General features: G+C 52.2%; 1 protein-coding gene across 1 annotated transcript in view; it reads right to left on the bottom strand.

Annotated features, from left to right (window-relative positions):
• The window catches only part of LOC148219424 (uncharacterized), a 73,597-nt gene that overhangs the window by 36,649 nt on the left and 14,117 nt on the right, over window positions 1–22,831 (bottom strand). The window contains 1 exon segment of the mRNA XM_088157602.1: window positions 14,896–14,919. Within this exon segment, the coding sequence (XP_088013728.1) occupies window positions 14,896–14,919 (24 nt within the window).

Below are 22,831 nucleotides of genomic sequence, written 5' to 3'. Positions count from 1 at the left end.
CACCCACTGCCGGCTCCCTCTTCCCCCCAAACCCACAGCATCCCAGCGCAGGGGCAGCGATGGAGCTGGGGCAGCTCGGGCTGGGGCAGCGCTGGGCTCTCGGCCGCTCCCGCCCGCACTCGCTCCCCACTGCAGCCGCTGCCGCCACCACAGCGCGGAGGGGCCCGGCCTTGGCGCTCCCCGCTCCCACCTCCCCAAATTCCCCTGCCGGGGGGCGCTGGGGCCAGGAGACCGACGAGTGACAGATCAGGGGGTTTGGGAAGAGTCGGCAGCCAGACAGCACTGAAAATCTCAGCAGGGACTACAGTGGCATCTTCGGGGACTAAACATGGCAGGGCACCCATGGAGGGTAAAAAGGGAAAGCCACGAAGGGATCCCAGCAAAAGAGATGATGATCCCAAAATATCTCTGAAGGGTCCCTTGGGAGCATGTTGAGGTAGTTTGTACATTATTCCAGAGGTAATCAAGGATATGGACACCCAGAGGGGCAATAAGGGAAGTCCAGAAGAGAGTTAGACAGCAAGGGATGGATGGTGTTGGTGTGCTGGGAAGGGATTGGGTGAAGGGGAGTGTGCAGGAATATGGTTCAGGAAAGAAGCAGCAGGAGGAATCTCTGTGGGAAGAAAAAGGGTGATGGAAAAGAGGAGGAAGAGAAAAATTCTGAGGATGTTTTTCAGTAGGCTCTTATCCTCAAAAGTTTCCAGCTGCTGCAGATCCTTTGTATCCCCGGTTGCCAGGACAGGCACACAAGGAGGTGAGGATTGCAGGGGGTTTCTCTGTGCTGGGCAGCGGCAGGAGCGGGCGCAGAGGGGCGGCACCGGGAGCACGGGCTGGGGGCCTGTGGGGAGCTGCGGGGCCGGGCCGGGGCTGTGGGGCAGCCGGGGCTCAGCGCCGGGCGCTGCCTGAGCCCAGCACCCCCCGGCAATTGCAGGCCCGGCAGTGGCCCCCGGCCCCCAGGAGGCTGCGGGACGCCCCGGCCGCTGCCCGGCCCCGTGGAGCTGCCGGCCCTGCCCGCCGGGGGGGCCGCGTTTGGACACTGCGGCAGGACAGGCACCGGCTCTGGGATACGGGCTGGCCACGGCAGCCACAGCACAAGGAGCAGCAGGAAGGAACAGCTGCGAAATGGGCATTGGACGGGCAAGCATCCAGATTAGCTTTTAAGGACTTTCTCTGGGTCACTGCAGAAAGGAATGATTTAGCAGAAAGCTCAGCAGCTGTCAGAGGATGAGCACCCCCAGGCACTGAGGGGGCTGCAGGAGGGGCAGAAGAAGCCCCTGGAGCAGTTGGTCACAAAGGCACAGCAGGGGAATGCAAGAAGGGATGAGGAAAAGGCCAAGGCGAAGGCAAAGGCCATGGCAGAGTTTCTACAGCCCCTGAGGGATGAACCCCAGGGCCCAAGGGGGCCCCAGCACCCAGGGGCTCTCACATCCTTCTTCACCATCTTGAACCAGGTGCCCTCCTCACACTGCCACCATTCAGTCCTTCATGGCAAAGATGCTTTCTGGGGATGCCCACTTACACAGGATGGTAAACTGGATTTTGCCTTTGAGTGGGAACAAGAGGTAGAAGGGAAAATGGGAAAGACATGGACGGTCCTTCTGCAGGGATGCACGGAAGCACCAGCCTTATTGGGGCAAGCCTTGCAGAAAATATCACAAGAATTTACCCAGGGATTGGGTTAATGCAGGATGTGGATGACTTGCTGCAATCAGGAGGACAAGAAGTGGCAGAAGAAGCCTCTGTGAAATGGCTGAATGTTCAGGCTAAAAATAATTTTTGAGTATTTGAAATAAAAGAGGAAATGATGGAGAATAGTGTTAAATATTCAGGATGTATTTTGAATGAAGGTTTGTGGTGTATTGACCCAGAGAGGATCTGAGGAATCTCAGAAGTAATCCAGGACTGAAAAGGACGTGCAAGAATTCTGAGGATTAATAGGAAATTGCAGGACCTGGATTGAGGATTCCCGGTTCTAGCCAGAATATTGTATGACTTTTTAAACCCCAATAGCTTCAATGTTGTGGTATGGACAAGAGAAAAGAAACAAAAGCTGAGAAAATGAAAAATAACAAAACAACTGGTGACCTAGCTATGGCACTTCAAGTCTCAGAAAAGAAATTTGAATTGTATGTGTGTTTTAAGTACGTATTATATTACATTACTGGCTTTTTGTAAATATTAAAATGAATATTCTATGTTGAAAAACTTTGCTGCGTGAATATAGTTTTAGTTCTGTGATTAACAGAACTTATAAGTAGTAGTGATAAATATAATTCTTTGGACTATAATATTTTGATGTAAAAAGCTTTTGTTCACGTAAATAACTCAAGAGAATCCTAAAAAAGATAATCAGAAAATTATTCACAGTCCTGGATTATGGAACACCAGAGAAGGAAAAAGAATTATTTACAGGTCAAGGAGAATGATTCTGAATAATGCATGAAGGTCTACGAATATGCAACATGTTGCTGCATTTAGGAAGTGTTTTCTGAGTCAGTGTGTGCCCTTGGCTGAAGGCCAAGCATCCGGCCATTATAACCTTTGGCCAGAGCCAGGGCAGATATTCAATTCTCTCCCTTGGAATTGATCTTTGCAATTCCTGACCCTGGTAATTCTCCACCTAGTTCGGGCTGGAGATAAGGGATGTATATTTCATGCAGTCTGTGGCCAGAATCCTGTCTCTTGTGAAATCTCTGCCACAGGAAGCTGGGCTGGCACAGAGCCTGCCTTGGCACTTTGCTGTTCACAGCATCCACCCAGGACTCTGCCTCTCAATTACACTCACACACTGCGCTGCCTGCGATTCCATTGCTGGAAAGTATACCAAATTTAAATTTTTTTACATTTCATTTTACTAGTCAAGCTTGCTTTATATTTGTCCCAGGAAAGAGATTTTAAAAGCTTTTTTTAAAAGGAATTTTAGACCACTCAACAGAAATAACCACTGCAACAACCTGGGAATAGCCCAAAAGATACCCACAAAGAGAACGACATTCAACACAACATCAAGGAAACACCAGCAAACATCAAGGAACACCCACCCCAGACACTGCCCCTGGCTCAGATGGAGACACCTGGTCTGGAAAAGACTGAGAAGGAAATCCAGGAATGTGGATCTAATTAACATCAGAAGAGGAGAAATCCGTGTGCAATAGGAAACCAAACACTAAGAACTACACAGCTTGGAAGCAATGAACACTAAACCAATGGATTTCAATGGGTTCAGACAGTAAAAAGTTTAGGGAAAATCCCGTAAAATTCACATCTCATGGAATGAATTTCTCTGCACACCCGGGCTATGTGTGGATGAAATGATTTCTGTTGCTCATCCTGACCAGGATCAAGTACTGCCTTGACTCTCTAACATTAACATACTGTTGGAGAGTTTTTGTTTTTCCTGCACTTTCAGTGACAAGATTACACCATTAGGAAAATTTGTCATAGTAATCCTACTTTTATATTCTGAGTTGGGTTTGGACCAAGGGTATGAGAATCAATTTGTACTCCTAGGAGAAGAAATAGAAAAATCTAGATTGCATTGGAATTTCTTTGTGTGTATTTGTGGGTGGCTCTTAATGATGGCACAATTTCAGAAAGAGTTTTTCGATGCTCACCTTTATGTTGCATTTTGCAAAACTACAAGAGTATTAATACTGAGGCTTCAACACATAAACAGTTAGTAAAATATCGTTAAAAAAAAAGAGAAAAGAAAAAAAAACAGATTGTGGGGGTGCACATGTGGATCACCTAATGGCTGCTCTGTAATAGAAGCACTGGATCCAGGCACAGCCAGGACAGGAGCTTTAGAAATGCAAATTAACACTGCTAGGGCAATGTGTGCACAATGCAGCAGGGTCTTGTTGCCTGGGGGGGGAATTTCGCTGATTTCCTCTGTCCTTCACCCCAAACTCTGCCTGCTTGCACAGATGGAATTTGCACAACTAAAGGCAGAGCCCATAGTGAGGATATCTGACTGCAACAGAAATTGGTTAAGCTGCAAAGGGAATCAGCAAACGGAGAATGTTGGGAAAGCTTTACTAAAAAAAGTGGGGGGGAATCATCCCTCTCCCTGCTCCAACCTGTGCTGTCACTGTCCAGGTTATATAGGGTGTATTGGGGCACTGGGGTGGTTTTGGGGCCACAAGTTCAGGGAAATGAGTTGGAAATCCAAGTATGTGGTGATTTAATTCGAGAAAAGTGGTCAATTGATGCAGCCCTGGATGGAGGGAGCACCCAAAAACGCAAAAAAGATGAACAGACACCAGAGCCAATCCTACAACACCATGGACCAGCCCCTGGGAACCCTAACGAATTCATACCAGGACACAGAAAATCCATCCATAATTTGATTGGCAGAATTAGGATAAAAAGAATCCTCGAAATAATAACCAACCACACAGCTCCAGCTCCTGACCTTCCTGACGACCAATCCACTGAAATAAGGAAGGAGACATTTCCCATGGGATAGGATCAGATTATTCACAGAAGGAGGAGTGTGTGGAAAATTACATGACTCAAACTGCTGTTCGCAAATAGATGATAACTGAAAAGTGGTGAAAGAGATAACAAAGGAAATAAGAAAATAGCTCGTATTCCAGAGAAAGGATGGGAATGGGACACGTTTTCGGGGTTCCCTGGCAGACCATTGCTTAAACGAATGCTGCTCCTTCTCTGACGTGCTGCAGCAACTCTCAGCTTTTTACCATGCACGACACCTTGCTCCAAAGAGGACGCAGGAAAAGAGATTGAGTCAATGGAAATTAAAAGTTTGTTTTAGCGCTATTCTTGAGAAAATGAGAAAAGGAGGGATTTCAAGCAGTAAGATTAATATCGTAGTGGGGGTGCATATTAACGAGGACATGCAGTAGGTGGATCGGGAAGCCTGAACCTTCCAAGTACCTCAGCCAGAGGGGACGGAGATGGGGGCGGGAAAATGAGGACAAAAAGGAGGCGGCGCTTTAGAGACCGCATGGCAAATGCCGCATGGCCTCTCTCTTTGTTCATCAATAAAGTCACTTTTACAGGACTCCTCTGTCTCCTGCGGGCACACAAACCTCTGGCCAAGGGAATTTTCCCGCACAGCCCCAGGCACAGGGCAGACACCTCTGTGCCACCCACAGCAACCGGGACGAGCCAGCGCTGCTCCGGCACCGGCTCCTGCCGAGGCCCCAGCGGGAAGGAGACCGCGGGCAGCCGCTCCCGCAGCGCCCTCAGCCCAGCGCCAACACGGGCCGGCACCGGCACAACCAACCCGCCAGAGCCCCCTGCCGCCCCCTCGGCCCGCAGCGAGCCCCGAGCCCCCGCAGAACCCAGCGCGGCTCCCACCTGCGCTGGGGCCGCCTCCCAGCTCCGCCGCCGCCTCCCCGGGCTCCGGCCGCTGCCGCCGCTGCCGGGCCCGCACAGACGCTGCCACAATGGCGCCTTTGCTGCTCTGCCCAATCAGCGCGCGAGAACCAGGAGTGACATTGGCACAATCAGCCAATGGCAGCGAGGGGCGGGCTCTGCACACGGCCCAGCCTCGGCCCGCGATCTCACGGCCCCCCGGGCTGTGGGAGGGCAAAGGCGGAGATGAGGAACAGCCCTGGAACGGGCCCGGGCCCGAGCCGCCATTGGCCTGGAAACACAAACAAAGTTCTCCGCAGCTCCCGGCACGCCTTTCCCAGCCCCGCGTGTTCGCTGCCTCCGGCTCAGCGCGCAGCCCTGGAGCCGCACTGCCGCTACCCCTAATTAGGAGCGTCTGTGCTTGGCTTTAATTTCCCCCAAAAAGGGAAAACTGCCCCAAACCCCTGTGGATGAGTGGGAGAGGGGAGAGATTTCTGGCAGAAAACTCCAAAAACTCAGAGCAGGATAATGAGAAGTAAATGAAGACCCTTCAAACCAGCTTTCCCCTCGCCTCCCTCCTTCCAGCTTCACCTCCTACCCCGGCAGTGCAGGGTTGGAGAAACGACGCTCACTTTGTAAAATTTTAAAGGTTTATTAAATCTTAGCAAAAAAAAATACACCAAAAGACTTGAATAAAGAGAAAAATCGGCGCTGGGAGCACAGGACTAAAGCAGCAGACCCGGGTGTGATTTGGGGGCCCAGGGGGGTCCCCGGGCCGCCCCCCCCGATCTCGGCCAACGGGTGCGAGCGGCGCGGCCCCGCTGCTGAGCACTGACCCCGTCCCGGGGGCCGCCGGGACCCCCCCGGAAAAAACCCGCACCTGCACCCCCCCTTCAGTCCCTCCGACCTTCCCATCCCTAAGGGGAAAAGGGGGAAAGGGGAGGACCTGGGGCGGGATCACCCGGAGACCCCCGGGGTGAGGAGCAGGAGGGGAGGGGGGGTTTGGCTCGCGCTGAGTGCGGGGTCCCGCGCGAGGATTTCGGGGAGTTCGCTCGAGGAATTTTGGGGGTCCTCGTGCGACGGATCCTCGTGCAAAGGGCTCCTCTCGTGCCACCGTCTCCTCGTGTCACCCAGACCAGTCTGGGGAGCTCTTTGTGTCACCCAGAGGAATTTGGGGCTCTTCGTGTCACTGAGAGCCCCGCGAGAGTCACACCGAGAGCCCTGTGTCACCGGGTGCCCCCAGCTTCTTGTGCCACCCGGATCCCCTGAGTGTCACCAGCCCCGTGCCAGGGTCCCCAGTGTCACCGGGGTCTCTCTCTGTGTCACACACCAGGAACCGATCCCCCCTCCGAGCACCAGCACCCCCGAATTTAACCGTCCTCGTGCACCGGGATCCCCTCAGGACCCTCGAGTTACCTCTCTCCCCTCCTCCTTCACCGGCATCACCGGACCGCCCCCCCTTTCCTGAGGAATCGCCGGAGACCCCCTCCATCAATCACCGGGCACCGGGACCACCAGAGGACCTCCCCCATCAATCAGCACCTTCACCGTGCACCGGGACACCCCCCCCCATCGAGCAGTGACACCCCCTCATCGTGCACCGGGACCGCCGGACCGCCCCTCAAACATCGCCAGCCTCGGGCACCGAGATCACCGGAGACCCCTCCATGAGTCACCGGGACCCCCCCGTCATCCACCAGGACCACCGGAGACCTCCCCAGGAATCACCGGACAGCCCCTCACGAATCACCGGGCACCGGGACGCCCCCTCGGGCACTGGGACTGGACCCCTCCCCTCGTGTACCGACCACCCTCCGGTGCACAGGGCCCGGACCCCCCTTTGTGCCCCCCCTGCCCATCCCGGGGATTCCGCCCCTCCCCTCCCCTTTGACTTCCCCCGGGAACAGGAGCGGGAATGGGGGGGGGAGGCGTGCGCTGGGGGGGCACCGGGGTGTCCCCAGCACCGGGGGGAGTCCCTTGGGGCTCGCTCCTTCCCCCCCCTTCCTCCGGTTATCACCAGGGCCCCTCCCAATTTACCGGGGCTCCCCCTATTCACTGCGCCCCCGTTCACCGACCCCCCCAAAGCGCTGGGACCCCCCCTCACTCACAGACCCTCCCCCATCCATGGGACCCCCCCACTCACCGCTCCCCCCCCCGTCACCAGGACCCCAAAATCCATGGGACTCCCCACACACTCATCAAGACCCCCCCCAAATCCATGGGACCCCTCCCTCCCCCCCACTCACCACCCCCTTCTCAGCACTCCCCGGGCCCTCCCCATTGATCGAACGCCCCCATGGCCCCCCCAGCCCCTCGCCCTCGCATTGGGCCCCCCCGGGGCCGAGGCAGAGCCCTCCCTGAGGGACACCCCTCATCCCCGGCCTGCAGCCGCCCATGGAGCCGCTGACCACAACTCCCTGCCTGCGTCCATCCGGCCAATTCCTCTGGCCCCGCACAGCCCAGCCTGCAAAGCCAGGCCTGGCACTGTGGGGCTCGGGGGGTCTGTCCTGGGCCACTGGGCCTCACAGGGCTCTGGGCACAGCAGCGGTGTCACACACTGAAATGTTATGGGCAATGGCTTAAACGCTGCCAGGAAGGAGATTTGCACATTATGGCGAAACTGAATAAAGAGGCTGAGACCAGCCCAGCCCAGCCCTCCTTCACCTGACTGCAGCTTTGGCCTGGGACTTGAGCGGCCTAACAGCACCTGAGGTACCATCAAGGTGACACCATTGATCAATTGCCTCTGGTCTAGGGACAAGGACACGGGACTGAGGCAGGAGAATGTATCCAAAGAAAGGCAAAGCCAGCAGCTGTCCTGAAAATCAGCTTGGGCCAGGCTGGGGCTGGGGGAGGCCGTAGCCCACAGGCTCATCTGCTGAGGCCACGTTTGCACACACTGCCCACAGCCAGCCAGGGAGGACGAGAGTTCTGGGGCTGTGGGGGAACCTCTGCTCACAGGCACTCAACACCCATCCTCCCTCACACAAACTGGCTCCGCTGGAAAATGCCCAGCCCAGGAAGGCCACATCCACGGCACATTGCCGTGAGGGGCAGCTGAGGAGGGGCCAGAATCCATCCAAGAGCCCCAAAGCGCTGCCCAGACTCACTGCTGAGGCCTTGCAGCAGAGCACTGCTCCTGATGCAAAGGGATGCAGCAGAGCCAGAGGCTGCTGCCAGAGCCTGTGTCAGACTTGTCCCTGCCAGGGGAGGAACCTGGGCCTTCCCACCTGCCCCCAGTGTGTATGGACCCCCTGAACTCCGTGTTTGTGGGGGACCCTGAGCACCAAGAAGACAGAGATGTAGAGCATCCACAGGAAGCCACTGGGATCCACAGACTGGAGAGGTTTTCTACTTAATCTGGCTCTGTCACTCTCTTTCTCTCCCCCCACCTCTATTCCATTTCTATTTTTCTCTCTTTGTCATTGTCTTCGTTTTGAGTTGCCAATTTAAATAAACTTATTTTTCCTGTTGTGAGAAAGAACCAGGAGCAAAAGAGCAAGGCAGGCCTAAAACTTGAGAGAGTATAAAAGAAAATTTATTAACTACATAAACAAAGAGAAAGGAAAAAAAAATTCAGAATAAGATTTTTTCAGATCACTCCTTCCCGCCCTCTCCTGATCTTCATAACAACAAAACAAACATATAGCAAATACTTTGGTCAGTCCCCAATTTAATCTCTCTCAGTTCACTTCTGGAGAGAGAAGCCTCTTTTTATTGAAGTTGTAGGGATTTTTCCCACAAGAAGGAAAAAGACAGTTCTCTTGTGGTTTTATCTTTCACGATTTGCATCCGCCCGGGAACCTGCAACCGTGACGCTCCTCCCAACTCTACAGCCGTCCCAAAGCTGTAGATGTGGGCCATGTTTGTCTCATGGGGTATTACATTTAAGAATGAAATGTTCAACACCAAAGATTCTCTCTGTCTCCTTTCTCTCTGCTCAGGCTTCATCTTCAGAAAACCGAAATCCCCTTCTTTTCTCAGGGCAGAAATTCTCAGCACAGGTGCTATTTGGTCAAATCATCTATTAAATGGAACATTTCTATCCCACCATGTCCCTTTCCATGGTTTATAGGAATATTCAGTACATCAGTTCATCCCTACAATTTTACAAAAAGATTTTCAGACATTTCAGCATCTTCTCATTCTCCTTCCATCTCAAAAACTTAGCTCTTACATCACTGACTTCAGAAATCTTTTTATTCCCTTTCATATTCAAAGGAAAGGCTGAAGGCTTTGCAAACCTTATCTGAACACTAAAGAGTTAAAGTTTAACACAACTACTAAAGTTGGGCCAGGCTCAGGCCGAGCTGGGGGGGCAGCTGAGGTGTCAATCAGCCTTTCTGGGGCTGGGCTGCAGCCCCACACTGCTCATGGCCACCCGGGCAGGCCCGGCCCGTCCGGCAGCAGCAAGAGTCGGCCTCCCCCCCACGCCAGAGCTGCAGGCCCGTGGAGGAGGAAGCCGTGAAGGTCTTATCACAAAACATTTTCTCCCCCCGGCCATCGGGTCCCCCTCGTTGGCAAACGGGGCCCAAGCGGCCTCCCGAGCCTCCCCCCCGCATGGGGGAAGGGGGAAGCTCGGGTTGGTGTTACCTGCTCAGCCACCGGAAAGACAAAGAGACTCAGTTCTGGATTACCTCCTTCAAAATGTGTGTTCCCGGAGCGAACTAACTTTCTTTAATTGGCTGTTGCAGGTATCCCAACCCCCACAGAAAAAATTCCCTTAGGAAGAACCTCTTCTGAGTTTCTTCTTCCTAAGTCAACCTATCACAGTGACACCGAGAACCTTCCAAGCGTTCTTTTCGTGAGCTGCTGCTGTGATGTCACAGGAGCGTTGCCACATCCCAGCGGTGCTCCCGTTGCTGTGGGACACAGAGGCCTCAGTGCCCAGAGGCTCTGGGTGCCTGCTGACTGCCGGAGGATCCTCCTGCCCGAGGCATTCTCGGCAGCCAGCCCAGCCCTGACCCGTGTCCGTGTGTGCCTGCAGGGGTGCAGCCTGCAGACGTGTGCAGCGCAGCCACAATGATCCAGCAAGTGGTTGCTGCAGTTTGCACTCTGTACTCTGTGGCTTATTCGGGGTATTTTTTAACCCACTTGGCAAGTAAGTTGAGGTTTTCTCTCGGTGCAGCATCTGTGGCTTTGGGCTTGCTGTGTGCTTTCTGTTCTTCCCTGGACCTTTGAGTTGACTTTGTAACCAAATTGCCATGAAGACACCGTTGGTTTGGGAGAGCTCCTGCCAGCAGCTGCAGCTCAAAAAGGGGGTGTCTGCAGCCAGCGAGGCGTTTGCAATGAGGCCTGGGGGGGTTCTGTTCCCTCGAGCAGGGCGTCTGTGGCAGTGGAGCCTGGAACTCCCTTTGTTTGCTGGTCCAGCCAAGAACTGACACAGCCCAGGATTTTGTGCTGTTCTCTTGCTTGCTCTGTGAAGGGACTGTGGCTCCTGGAGGGATGCTGTGAAAGCAAAATGTTCTCTTGGGGTTACCTTGCTCCGTGGCATTTCCCACCACGGGCAATTTTTTTCCTACCAGCATCTGGTTCATGTTCCCTCTCCCATTGCAGGGCACCTCATGCGTGGATCCCAAGCAGCTCCTCCTTCGGTGAGTGGGAAGAAACCTCTGGTGTTCAGAATTGTGCAGCAAATTGTGAGCTCTGTGTGTGGCAGCCGAGTGCCATCCTGGGAGGCCGAAGGAAAGTCCCTGTCAGGGTCTTTGCAGCAGCAGCAGCAGCAGCAAAGGGATCCCTGGCAGTTTTCTCCTTTTCTGCTGAAGAGTTTTAGAAGAGCTGCAGGTCTGGTTTTGCAGGCAGAGGATTTGCCTTAGCCATGGTGAAATACCGAATTCCCAACAATAAGTGGCAATGTCACTTTTAGCCCATTGTTAGTTTGTACAACTCTGAACTCTGTTTCTGCTTCGTGCAGCTGGATGTGTAGCTGAGGATAAATAAGGTGACAACTGAGATCGAACTTCCTGTCCCTCACGCTACTGTCTGTCCTCAGGGCACCAAAGCTGCATCAGCACCTCCTCTGGCTCCCTCTGCTTCCAAAGAGGAAGAAGACAGCAGTGAGATTCCCGCTGTTCTGGGGGACGATGGTGAACACCCCGTGGTTTGGGAATACAACAGCAAGGCTCCCGCAGTGTGGGACAAGGACAGTGGACATCTCCCGGCATGGGAGGAGGATGGTGGATATCCCCTGGCATGGGACAAGGATAGAAAAGCTCCCATGGCGTGGGATGAGGGCGACGGACATCTCCCGGTGTGGGATGAGGACAGAGGACATCCTGTGGCTCGGGAAGAGGAGGGTGAACATATCCCAGCACGGGATGTGGATGGTGAACGTCTCGCGGCTTGGAAAGATGATGGAGAACCTGCCTCTGCTTGGGAAGAGGATGGAGAACCTGCAGCATTTTGGGAAGAGGACGAGGAACCTCCTTCTGCTTGGGAAGAGCACACTGAACCTCCCTCCGCTGTGGGATCCTGGGCTGAACATTCTGACAGCAGCACAGCCCTGCAGCCAGAGGGGACAGGGGAGCGGTGCCTGATGCAGCTGAGTACGTCTGTTCTGTTCCTGTGTGCCAGAGCAGGGTGCTGTGTGTGTGTCTCAGCATGAGCTGCACCCAGTGCTGCTCTGCAGCTGAATGTCACCGAGTCATTCATTGTCCTTCCCCAGCTGACACCAAGGGGCTCATGGCCCCAGGGAGTGGGGCTGCATTCTGGCTCTGCTGCAAGGCGGGGTCTCCATCTGGGAGGGAGCATCTTCCACGTGGTTTCTTTCAGGGAACATCGTGAGCGTGGGGGAGCCTGCTGAGAAATACCTGGGACTGGAGCAGATTGGCCAAGGGTAAGTGCATGGCAGTTCCTTCTGCACAAGCAGGGCCCAGGTATTTTGCTGGAGTCAGGAGAGCTCCAAACACCTTCCGACACTGGGGTATGATCCTGCTGTCTCTCAGTTTTGATCAGAATTGATAACTGTGGTCAGAAGGCACAGTCAAAGGCCTCTGAGGCTGGCAGTGTCCTGCCTGCAGCAAGGAGCAGGACCTGGAAGGTCTTCTGTGCCTGGAATTTGATTGCCCTAAAGAGCAACTCACCATCTGGTGACTCTCAGAAAACAGTTCTCAAGAAGAACTAATAAGTGCTTTTTTCAGCACAGGTAATAAACTCCATGCATTCAGTAACAGACACAGAGCTGCTGCACTCGAGGGGAAAATGCATCACCTGCCTGATGGCAGGGCCCTTGTGGATCCTGCAAGTCTTAGGCAGGAAATGCAAAAGGATGAAATACATTCTTTTCCACTTCTTTAGACACCAACTCCCACCTCAGGTTTTGAACTAAAAGAATTCAGTGTGGACATTCGCTCCAGCCCTTTTCCTTCGTGTTGGGCTCAGTTTTCTCTTGCACACCTTGCATGGCAGACGGCTGGTGGCTGCTGCACTGCTGTTTGAAGGGTCGATGCACGCAGGTGTTTTGTGAATGCTGCAGGCAGCAGAGATCTCCTGTCTGGGCTGCCTTTCACTCCCAGAGCCTAAAGCTCTGCTTCTTTCTTCTCTGCTGTTTTGTCTCCAGGGCTTTTGGAACTGTTTATAAAGGACTCGACAGGGCCACTGGAGGAGAGGTCAGTGCCACCACGTCCAGCACGTCTGGCAGCTCTCGAGGGCTTTCCCCTCTGCTGGGAGCTGTGGCTGCAGCTTTGGGGGCCCAGCAGAGCTTTCCTGCACAGGCTGCTCCTCTGAAGGCAGAGCAGTGTCAGCCTTCAGAACACAGCTGGGACAGACTTGGTGCTTCTGAAGTGCCCAGAGGAATGCAAGGAGGGCAGTGGTGTCTGTCAGAGCCGGACACCATGGCTTGGTCTTCATATCTAAAACCATGAATGCATCAGCAGGTGGAGACTGAGGCCCAATTTATCTTCATCCCAGCCTTGGACAGGAACACTATTTAGCAGTTTTTCCATCCTGCTTTTCATCTTCAAAGGCCTAATTAGGCCTAATTAGGGAGAGATCCTGCTTGGGCTCAGTTTGGGGTTTTAGTCCTACTGCAGCTGTTCACAGAGAGAGAGGGAGAGAAATGAGAAGATGGATGTCCAGAGCAAAGCTCTCTCCTAAACGCTGCAGTTGAAACACAACTGGGTCTGGTGTCAGTGACACCCTGTGACAATGGATGTCTGTGTCTGCTTTATTGTGCAATCCCAAACAGAGCAGTGGCATTTGAAATCATGACCAAGTCCCATAGAATTGCTAAAGGGTTCTGGGCTGTTTTGCTCTGTTTCACAGCATCAGAATTACCTCCTGCTTGCAAAATGTGTTTAAATAATAACGATGATGATGATGATGATCATCACCGGAGTGGTGATAAACTAAGGCCATTTGAGAAGATGCAGATTCTGTAGGTGCAGAAAATGTTGTTAGAGCTTTGAGGCTGACAGCTGAGGGACCATTTCTGCAGAGCTTACAAGGCCAAATGTCTCTGGCCACGTGTCCTGTAAGCAGCCCCCAGCCAGCAGAGAAATGGGCTGTGGGAATGGCACTTGCTGAGCTCTGGTGTCCCATGCCAAGGCAGTTTGGCACAGCCTGGCTCTGTCGCTCCAAAAAGATTCACTCCATGCTTGCTGTGGTCTCCTGCCACAGACCCCTCCAGCTAAAGGTCTGCAATGTCACTTCAGGTGGCCATAAAGAAAATGAGTCTCAGAGAGCAGAACAGGGAACGAGCTGTGAATGAGATCCTGCTCCTGAAAGGCAAGAACCACCCCAACATTGTCATCTTTTTGGACAGGTGAGTGCTTCAGGTCTTATCCTGTGCAAGGGCCCTGTGTTAATCTTTCATTCGTAGTCAGTAGCCTCTTCTGAAAAAGCCTGACCTGGCCATATCTTCAACAACAGCCTGGCAGTTCACTCCCTCCATGCTTTTGTTTGGTTTTTTTCTTCAAGCTGAACCCCTTTGCTGTGCCTTATGACAAGTGCTGAAAAACCATGGCAGAAATTATTTCCCTTGGCTTCTTCTTCCCAACTCTTTTCCATTGCTGCAGATGCCAGGAAGTCCAGGTTTCCAGAAATGCCTCATTTGCCCATTTTTCAATGGCCTTGCCTGTTTCTTAAGGGACTTTGTGTAAGGTTTTCCAAAGAGTTGATAACTTTTGTCCCAAGTGCTGTACGGCCTCCTTGCCTGGATAACTCTGAAAGTTGCATTGCCTTGTTCTGGAGGGAATGGTGGAACTGATGAGTTCAGATGCTGAACCAGCTGGGGGCAAGTGTTGTGGTTCCACACTGATCTGGGCTGTTGCTAAACTGTGTTTTTCACTTGCTTGCCATCTAAGGCATCTCCTTTCTCACAGGTGTCTCCTTCTCCTTCAGACTGTGCAGATTCCAAGGTCTGTGCAGGAATGTCTCTCCATCTGATCGTGTTCTCATTGACAAGTGACCTGGAAACAAAACTCCACTCGAGGCTTTTCCATGGGGAAATTGAGCAGTGCACATTCATCTCCATGCTGTTGTTTTCCTCTTCCAGCTTCCTTGTTGACGAAGATCTCTGGCTGGTGATGGAATACGTGGATGGAGCAACTTTGCAGGACGTTGTCAGACAGACACGCATGGCTGAAGGAGAGATGGCAGCTGTCAGTCGGGAGGTGAGGGATCCTGCTTGTGCTTCCCATGGCTTGGACACGATGGTCCTTCCAAACAGGCTGTGAGAGCAGGAGGGGCTCCATGCTCAGGGCTTTGTTTCTGTGTTGTTTTTATGAATTGGAGAAGAAAGAGCCTCTGAAGTCAGTGGCCTGCCAGTATCACTACACTTCTACTCTGTTCTTGTCCTCTTTCCTGCTGCTGTGGTACTCTCTCTGTCTTTCTTTGATTTGATTTGATTTGCTGTTCTCAGCTTTGCCTTGAACCATTTGCCTGGACTGTCTCCTGGCCTGTCACAGCAAAGGTGCTGCTGGGAGAATTCCAAACTGTCCTTTCTTGTGTGATGTGTTGTGACAATTGATTTTTATTCTTGTGTTTCTTGTTGTCTCTCAGTGTCTGCAGGGCCTGGATTTCCTCCATTCCAACCGGGTGATCCACAGAGATGTGAAGAGCTCCAACATCCTTCTGGGAATGGCTGGCTCTGTCAAGCTGGGTGGGTGTTCGTGGCCAGGCACGGTGCTCCCGGGGTGTGAGTGTGAGGCTGTTTCCAGGGATGGTCAGAGCCCCACAAGTGCTGCTGCTGGCACTGCCCGGCCCCTGCTGCCAGCTGAGAGCGGCTGCCCCGTGCAGAGAGCTCAGGAGAGGAGCAGAGTGTCAGGAGTGGCTTTGCTCTGGGCATGGCCCTTCCAGAGGGACGGGAGTTGGAATCTAAACTGCAAGGGAATCAGTAAAATCCACTGCATGAACGCTGAGGGTTTATTTAAGGGTCCAGTTCCATCATTCCTTGGCCACAGCCCTGAGGACTTTTCCAGCTGACTTCACTACTGCATTCTCACATTGAGAGTGGGGAATCTTTGTGCTTGGTTTCCTCATTGCAGCTGTCTTTGACAGTGTTTGTTTCTGTCCTCAGCTGATTTTGGCCTCTGTGCTCAGCTCAGCCCTGAGCAGGACCAGTGCAGCTCCATGGTGGGCACTGCTCACTGGATGGCCCCAGAAGTTGTGACCAGGTCTCCTTATGGCCCCAAGGTGGACATTTGGTCCTTCGGCATTGTGGCCATCGAGATGGTGGAAGGAGAACCTCCTTACTTCAAGGAAACAGGGGCTATGGTAAGAGGCAAATTCTCCAGTGTTTGCAGAGGCCTGTGAGCACAGGCTGACCCTGCACTGGGAGGAGCTGCTGGAGGTTTCTGCATATTGGGAAGGGAATTCCCAGAAGACTCGAGCCTGAACGCAGATGAATATTCTGCAGTCTCCAGCAACAATTTGCTTTGGGTTTCAAATTGTTGCAGCTCTTCTGTCAGTGAGGATGACCTGAAAATGTGAAGCCAGTGTATCAGCTCTAATGTTATCTTGGAAAAAAAACACAAACCAACCCCAAAACCCATCCCCAAACCCAACAAGTTCTCTGAAGGAGTTTCTGAAAGAGGTTTTTAAGAGAGGTTTAAGTTGAACTCCCCCCTGATTTTTCTCACTGGGAAGCTTGTCTAAAACATGAAGATGATTGCTTAACATCCCTGTAGTCCAACCTATTTCCTTCCTAGTCCAAGCTACTTTTCTGTCATCAAGCCTGAGCTTTCAGCAACCCCAACCTCCTGTTCCTTGCCTGGCAATTTCTGGGATGGGGCATCAGGAATTCATTTACTTCAGTGTCAGTGGCACTGCAGACATGTGTTTGATGCAATTTAAAATAACACACGCAGACCACACTGACTCTTGAAAATGGCCTGTAAATCTGGTGTCCGTATTTGGAGAAGCAAAATGTGCTGTTTCTGATGGAGGTTCCTACTAACAAAGTCAGACAACTAAATGGCCTCTCAAGCAAGATCATTTGGGTGTTGCAATGGCTGTGGCTGCATCAGGGTTTGGGGTTATTGGTTGGCATAGAAAAATGAGCCGTGAGCAGCATCTCTGCCAGGGAGGAAACTGCCCCCGGAGCTGGGGCTGAGTTACCGGGGTCGATGTGAGCAGCTGTGGGTGTGAAGGAAGCTGGCACAGCGCTGCCTTTGCTTTTCCTGCAGGCTCGGGCTCTGATCCGGCAGAACGGGACCCCGCAGCTGCAGGAGCCGCGGCGCCTGTCGGCTCTGCTGCGGGACTTCCTCGAGTGCAGCCTGGACTCGGACGACGAGCGGCGCTTCTCTGCCCAGGAGCTGCTGCAGGTGAGCGCGAAGCGGCTGCAGGGGAAACAGCAGCGCCAGGGAGGGGTTTTCTTGGGGGGCCCCCCTCCGATAATCTCCAGCCTCGCTGCTTTTCACACGCAAAGCAAGCAGAATCCTCGCCTGGTTGGGGTTGGCTGGGTCCGTTCGAGGTCATCTGGACCTGCTGACCCACAACGAGCAGGGACATCTTCAAGTGGCTCAGAGCCCTGCCTGACCTGAGCTTGGATGCTTCCAGGGAGGAGGCACCTCCCACATCTCCGGGCACCCTCTGTCAGTGTTTCCCCTGGTAAAAAAATTCCTCCTTAGACCTAATCTGAGCTTGCTTCCGTCTCTGGAGTTTCAAACCATTCCCCTTCGTCCAGGAACTTGACTCTGGAAAGTAATGGTTCATTTCTTTCTTTTTTATCCTTTGGTCAGCACCCATTTTTATCATCAGCCAAGCCTCTCTCCAGCCTGACCCCTCTGATCGCTGCAGCAAAGCAACCACGGGTGCAGCAGAGGAGATGAAGCACTTGAGAACAGCTTTTTGTTACAGTAGTTAGGACTAGTTAGTTATGGTAGTTAGCACTGCTAGTTAGTTAGGGTCGTTCGGACTGTTTGTTATGGAAGTTTTTTGAATAAAAACTCTCTTAAAACCTCAACACCCTTGTGTGCCTGCCTTCTCCCTCTGTGACTCAGCTGCCCCGAGCAATGCGAGGGGAGAGCGAGCCCAGCCTCGCCCAGAGCTGAGCCCTGGCAGAGCCCAGAGCAGCCTCGGCATCTGCAGAGTCAGCCTGGAAGGAGGCGCTTGGAGCCTCCTCGGCTGCAGCCGCCTCTTGGTTACAAACTGTGCGTGGTGGAAAATGCCACTGGTTCTGCAAGAGGGCAGAAGGGGCCCGGGGAAGGCCCAAGTGCTCCATGCAAGGGAAAAACCCACCCAGTGCTGGAGAAAAAACACGCCTTTATCCCCTCCAAAAATTTAATCCTAAATCAAGTGGAACAGGGCAAAGGGAGGAACCCCGGACCTTCGGGCCCTGCGAACCAAAGCGTCCCGCGGGTGTTGGTTTCTGCCGGGCTCGCTGCCCCCAGCCCAGCTCAGCTCAGCTCAGCCCAGCCCGGCCCAGCTCGGCCCAGCCCAGCCCGCGGGCAGGGACACGCGTTTGGAGGAACCTGCGAGGGTGAGCAGGTGAGGGGGCTCCGGCAGTGACGGGTGAAAGGAACAGGGTGAATGTGACTTAAACAAACCCTGGGAATCTGCTTGGAAACAGGGCCAGGGACTTGTAGGTAAGAAGGAACGAAAGAGATTGTCACTTCTAGAAAACGGTGCTAATTGACATGGACTGTTGTTCAGCCAAGGCTGTGTTAAATTCTTGAACTAGGGAAAAACAAAGACTTAAGAGAATTATGAATATTGTTTTGTTTTACTAAAAAAAGAAAAAAAAAAAAACCAAAAAGCAAAAAAGCGTGTGTGTGTGCATATTGGAGGGGGAGATGGAGTGGACAGATCGAGAAGTCTGAACCTTCCAAGGTACAGTCCTGGGGACAGGGCAGCCACCTCTGTACTGCAGACAGGAACCGGGAACAGTGACACGATCTGACTGTGACCCCCATCCCCTGTGTGGGGACAGGGGAGGGAATGGAGAACAACAGGAAATCCGGGAAGGAGGGAAGGGTGAGGGGAAGATGTTTTCGTAGGAATTATTTTCTCATTCTCTTGCTCTGACTTGTTTGATAATGTTATAAATGACGTTCTATTTTTCCAGTTTATCAAGCAACGAGATTAAATTAAATTAATAGTAACAATTATAAATGGATACAATTAAAGTATTGGAGATGAATACAATCAAAATGCATATATTTGAGAATATAATTTAGTATAATTGAGGTTCATATAAAGCATAAGCAAAACCGACCGGGGATATGGGGAGTGGCTCCCCATTCCTCACGTACCAAAGCATCAAGGCCTATTTATATCCTATATGCTACAGAAGTTTCTAGAGAACTCCTCCTAGTTTCTATTCCTAAAATCTACATCACTATGTTGTATGGCACATGCTCTACTAATGGATTAGGGGGTCTCTCATCCTTTTGAGGGTCTTATTTCCGATGAAGGCTCGTCGTCTTCATCAGTGTCCGCTGTGTGACCTGCAGGTAGTGCATGCCCACTATGTGACTGAGCAGATGTTTTCCATAACAAGATGTGTTGGTTTGAAAGTAAAACCAGTGCGAGACTCCAAGTCAGTAATACAATTTAATAGGAGAAAAGAGAAAAAATAAAATACATGCAATAATATAAAAGAAACAACCACCAACACAGTCAGAAATACAACCTGACACCCTGTCAGTCAGGGTGTTGGTAGCAGTCCGATTAAATGGTGGCTGCAGTCCTCCTGGATGACAGATGTGGTTCCGTTGAAGCAGTGCTCCTGTAGAAGGTGCAGTTTTCCTCCGAAGATCCAGCGATGATGTGGAAAAGTTCCGACTTTCCTCTGGGATCCAGTAGAAAGGTCTTCCCTCGGGTCCCAAACCCCAGTTTTTTATCTAGGTAGGAAAGGCTTGGCTCCTGCCCCTGGCTGGGGCATCTCCCAATGGGATGATGTAATCTTATCAGTCACACAATAGGACATAATGGCCCATTAACAGAATATATCTTCTGGAGGAAGGATGGGTTGTGGAAAGATAACGATGATCATCCCCCGATCTTATCAGATGTCACATCAGCAGAGGATATCTCCCACAGAGATAAGGATCACCACCCCTCCCACATTTTAACAGATGGTGATAGAATACACATTTTTGCATTGTACCCCAGGACATAATCCACCCCTTATTCTATTACCATCTACATCATACCCAAACCAATATCCTCCTGCAGATATATATATAATACAGAATGAATCCTTACATACAGTTCACACTAAAATTTAGGTCTCCTTGCAGTACACGACGGGTTTCCCCATCTTTCTGCATTTCCCACCAAGTGTAACCAAGTCCTTGAAGAAAAACAATCCAACGGATTGGTTTACCTTTGCCTGTGGTGTGATTAATCCAAACAGTCTTTCCTAAAATACCTTTCATGTGTACCACAGGGACTTTGAACCCATCCACTGTGTGCAGGGGTTCAGAGTTGGCAGGACCGGTTCGATTGATGGACCCTTGGATGTTAACCATCCAGGTGGCTTTGGTCAAGTTCATTTCCCAATTTATGAAGGTTCCACCACCAAATGCTTTCAAAGTAGTCTTAAGGAGTCCATTACACCGTTCAACTTTCCCGGCAGCTGGCGCATGGTAAGGGATATGATATATCCATTCAATGCCATGTTCTCTGGCCCAGGTGTTGATAAGGCCGTTCTTGAAATGGGTTCCGTTGTCTGACTCAATTCTCTCAGGGGTACCATGCCTCCAAAGGACTTGTTTTTTAGGCTCAGGATGGTGTTCCGGGCAGTGGCATGAGGCACAGGGTAGGTCTCTAACCATCCTGTAGTTGCTTCCACCATGGTCAGTACGTAGCGTTTGCCCTGGCGGGTTTGGGGAAGGGTGATGTAGTCAATTTGACAGGCTTCCCCATACCTGTACTTCGACCATCGTCCACCGTACCACAGAGGCTTCACCCGCTTGGCCTGTTTGATTGCAGCACAGGTCTCGCAGTCGTGGATGACCTGTGAGATGCTGTCCATGGTAAGGTCCACCCGTCGGTCACGGGCCCATCGGTACGTTGCATCTTTCCCCTGATGCCCAGAGGCATCATGGGCCCAACGAGCTAGGAATGATTCTCCCTTGTGCTGCCAGTCTAGATCCACCTGTGATACTTTCACTTTGGCAGCTCGGTCCACCTGCTCGTTGTTGTGATGTTCTTCATTAGCCCGGCTTTTGGGTACATGTGCATCCACGTGTCGAACCTTTATGGTCAATTTCTCTACTCGGGCAGCAATGTCCTGCCAAATCTCAGCTGCCCAGATGGGTTTCCCTCTGCGCTGCCAGTTGGCCTTTTTCCAGCGATCCAGCCATCCCCACAGAGCATTAGCTACCATCCATGAGTCAGTGTAGAGATAGAGCCTTGGCCACTTCTCTCGTTCAGCAATATCCAAAGCCAACTGGGTGGCTTTTAGCTCTGCGACCTGACTCAATCCACCTTGTCCTTTGGTAGCTTGTGCAACTTGTCGTGTGGGGCTCCATACTGCAGCTTTCCATTTCCGGTTAGTGCCTACAATTCAGCAGGAGCCATCAGTGAAGAGGGCATATCGTCTTTCAGCCTCCGATAGCTCATTATATGGTGGGGCTTCCTCAGCACGTGCCACTTGCTCCTCTTCTTCTTCAGAAGACAATCCAAAAGTCTCACCTTCAGGCCAGTTTGTAATTATTTCCAGAATCCCAGGACGATTTGGATTCCCAATACGGGCGTGCTGAGTGATGAGGGCAATCCACTTGCTCCATGTGGTGTCAGTGGCGTGATGTGTGGAAGGCACCTTTCTCTTGAACATCCAGCCCAGCACTGGTAGTTGGGGTGCCAGGAGGAGTTGTGTTTCTGTGCCAATCACCTCTGAGGCAGCTTGAACTCCTTCATAGGCAGCCAAGATCTCCTTCTCTGTGGGAGTGTAGCTGGTTTCAGATCCTTTGTAGCTTCTGCTCCAGAATCCCAGTGGTCGACCCCGAGTCTCACCAGGCACCTTCTGCCACAGGCTCCAGGACAGACCATGGTTCCCGGCTGCAGAGTAGAGCACGTTCTTCACAGCTGGTCCCGTCCTGACTGGGCCAAGGGCTACTGCATGAGCAATCTCTTGCTTGGTCTGGGTGCAGGCTTGCTGCTGCTCAGGGCCCCAGTGAAAATCGTTCCTCTTGCGGGTAACCAGGTAGAGAGGGCTCACAATCTGACTGTACTCAGGAATGTGCATTCTCCAAAACCCTATGGCACCTAGGAAAGCTTGTGTTTCCTTCTTGTTGGTAGGTGGAGACATAGCGGTGATCTTATTAATTACCTCTCTTGGGATCTGACGACGTCCATCTTGCCACTTGACTCCTAGAAACTGAATTTCCTGAGCCGGTCCCTTAACTTTACTTCGCTTAATGGCAAAACAAGCTTTCAGCAGAATCTGGATAATCTTCTCTCCTTTCTCGAAGACTTCCCCTGCTGTGCTGCCCCATACAATGATGTCATCAATATACTGTAGATGTTCGGGGGCCTCACCCTTTTCCAGTGCAGCCTGGATCAGTCCATGACAGATGGTGGGACTGTGCTTCCACCCCTGGGGCAGACGATTCCAGGTGTACTGCACGCCCCTCCAGGTGAAAGCAAACTGAGGCCTGCATTCTGCTGCCAGAGGAATGGAGAAGAATGCATTGGCGATGTCAATGGTGGCGTACCACTTTGCTGCCTTGGACTCCAGCTCGTACTGCAGTTCCAGCATGTCTGGCACAGCAGCCTCAGCAGTGGAGTCACCTCATTCAATGCACGATAGTCTACGGTCAATCTCCATTCTCCTTCTGATTTAGGCACAGGCCAGATGGGGCTGTTGAAGGGTGAGTGGGTTTTGCTGACCACCCCTTGGCTCTCCAGTTTACAAATCATCTCATGGATGGGAATCACTGAGTCTCTGTCAGTACGGTATTGCCGACAGTGTACTGTTGTTCTGGCGATTGGTACCTGTTGCTCTTCAACTCTCAGTAGTCCCACAGCAGAGGGGTCATCTGCAAGACCAGGCAAGGTGTTCTGTTTTCTAATGTCGTCTGTCTCTACAGCAGCTGTCCCGAAAGCCCAGCGATATCCTTTT

This window comes from Sturnus vulgaris, unplaced genomic scaffold (genome assembly GCF_052056855.1).
Source record: "Sturnus vulgaris isolate bStuVul1 unplaced genomic scaffold, bStuVul1.hap1 Scaffold_141, whole genome shotgun sequence".
Taxonomy (NCBI): domain Eukaryota; kingdom Metazoa; phylum Chordata; class Aves; order Passeriformes; family Sturnidae; genus Sturnus; species Sturnus vulgaris.
Note: the sequence above shows the minus strand (reverse complement) of the source record. Positions and strands in the feature narration are given on the sequence as shown.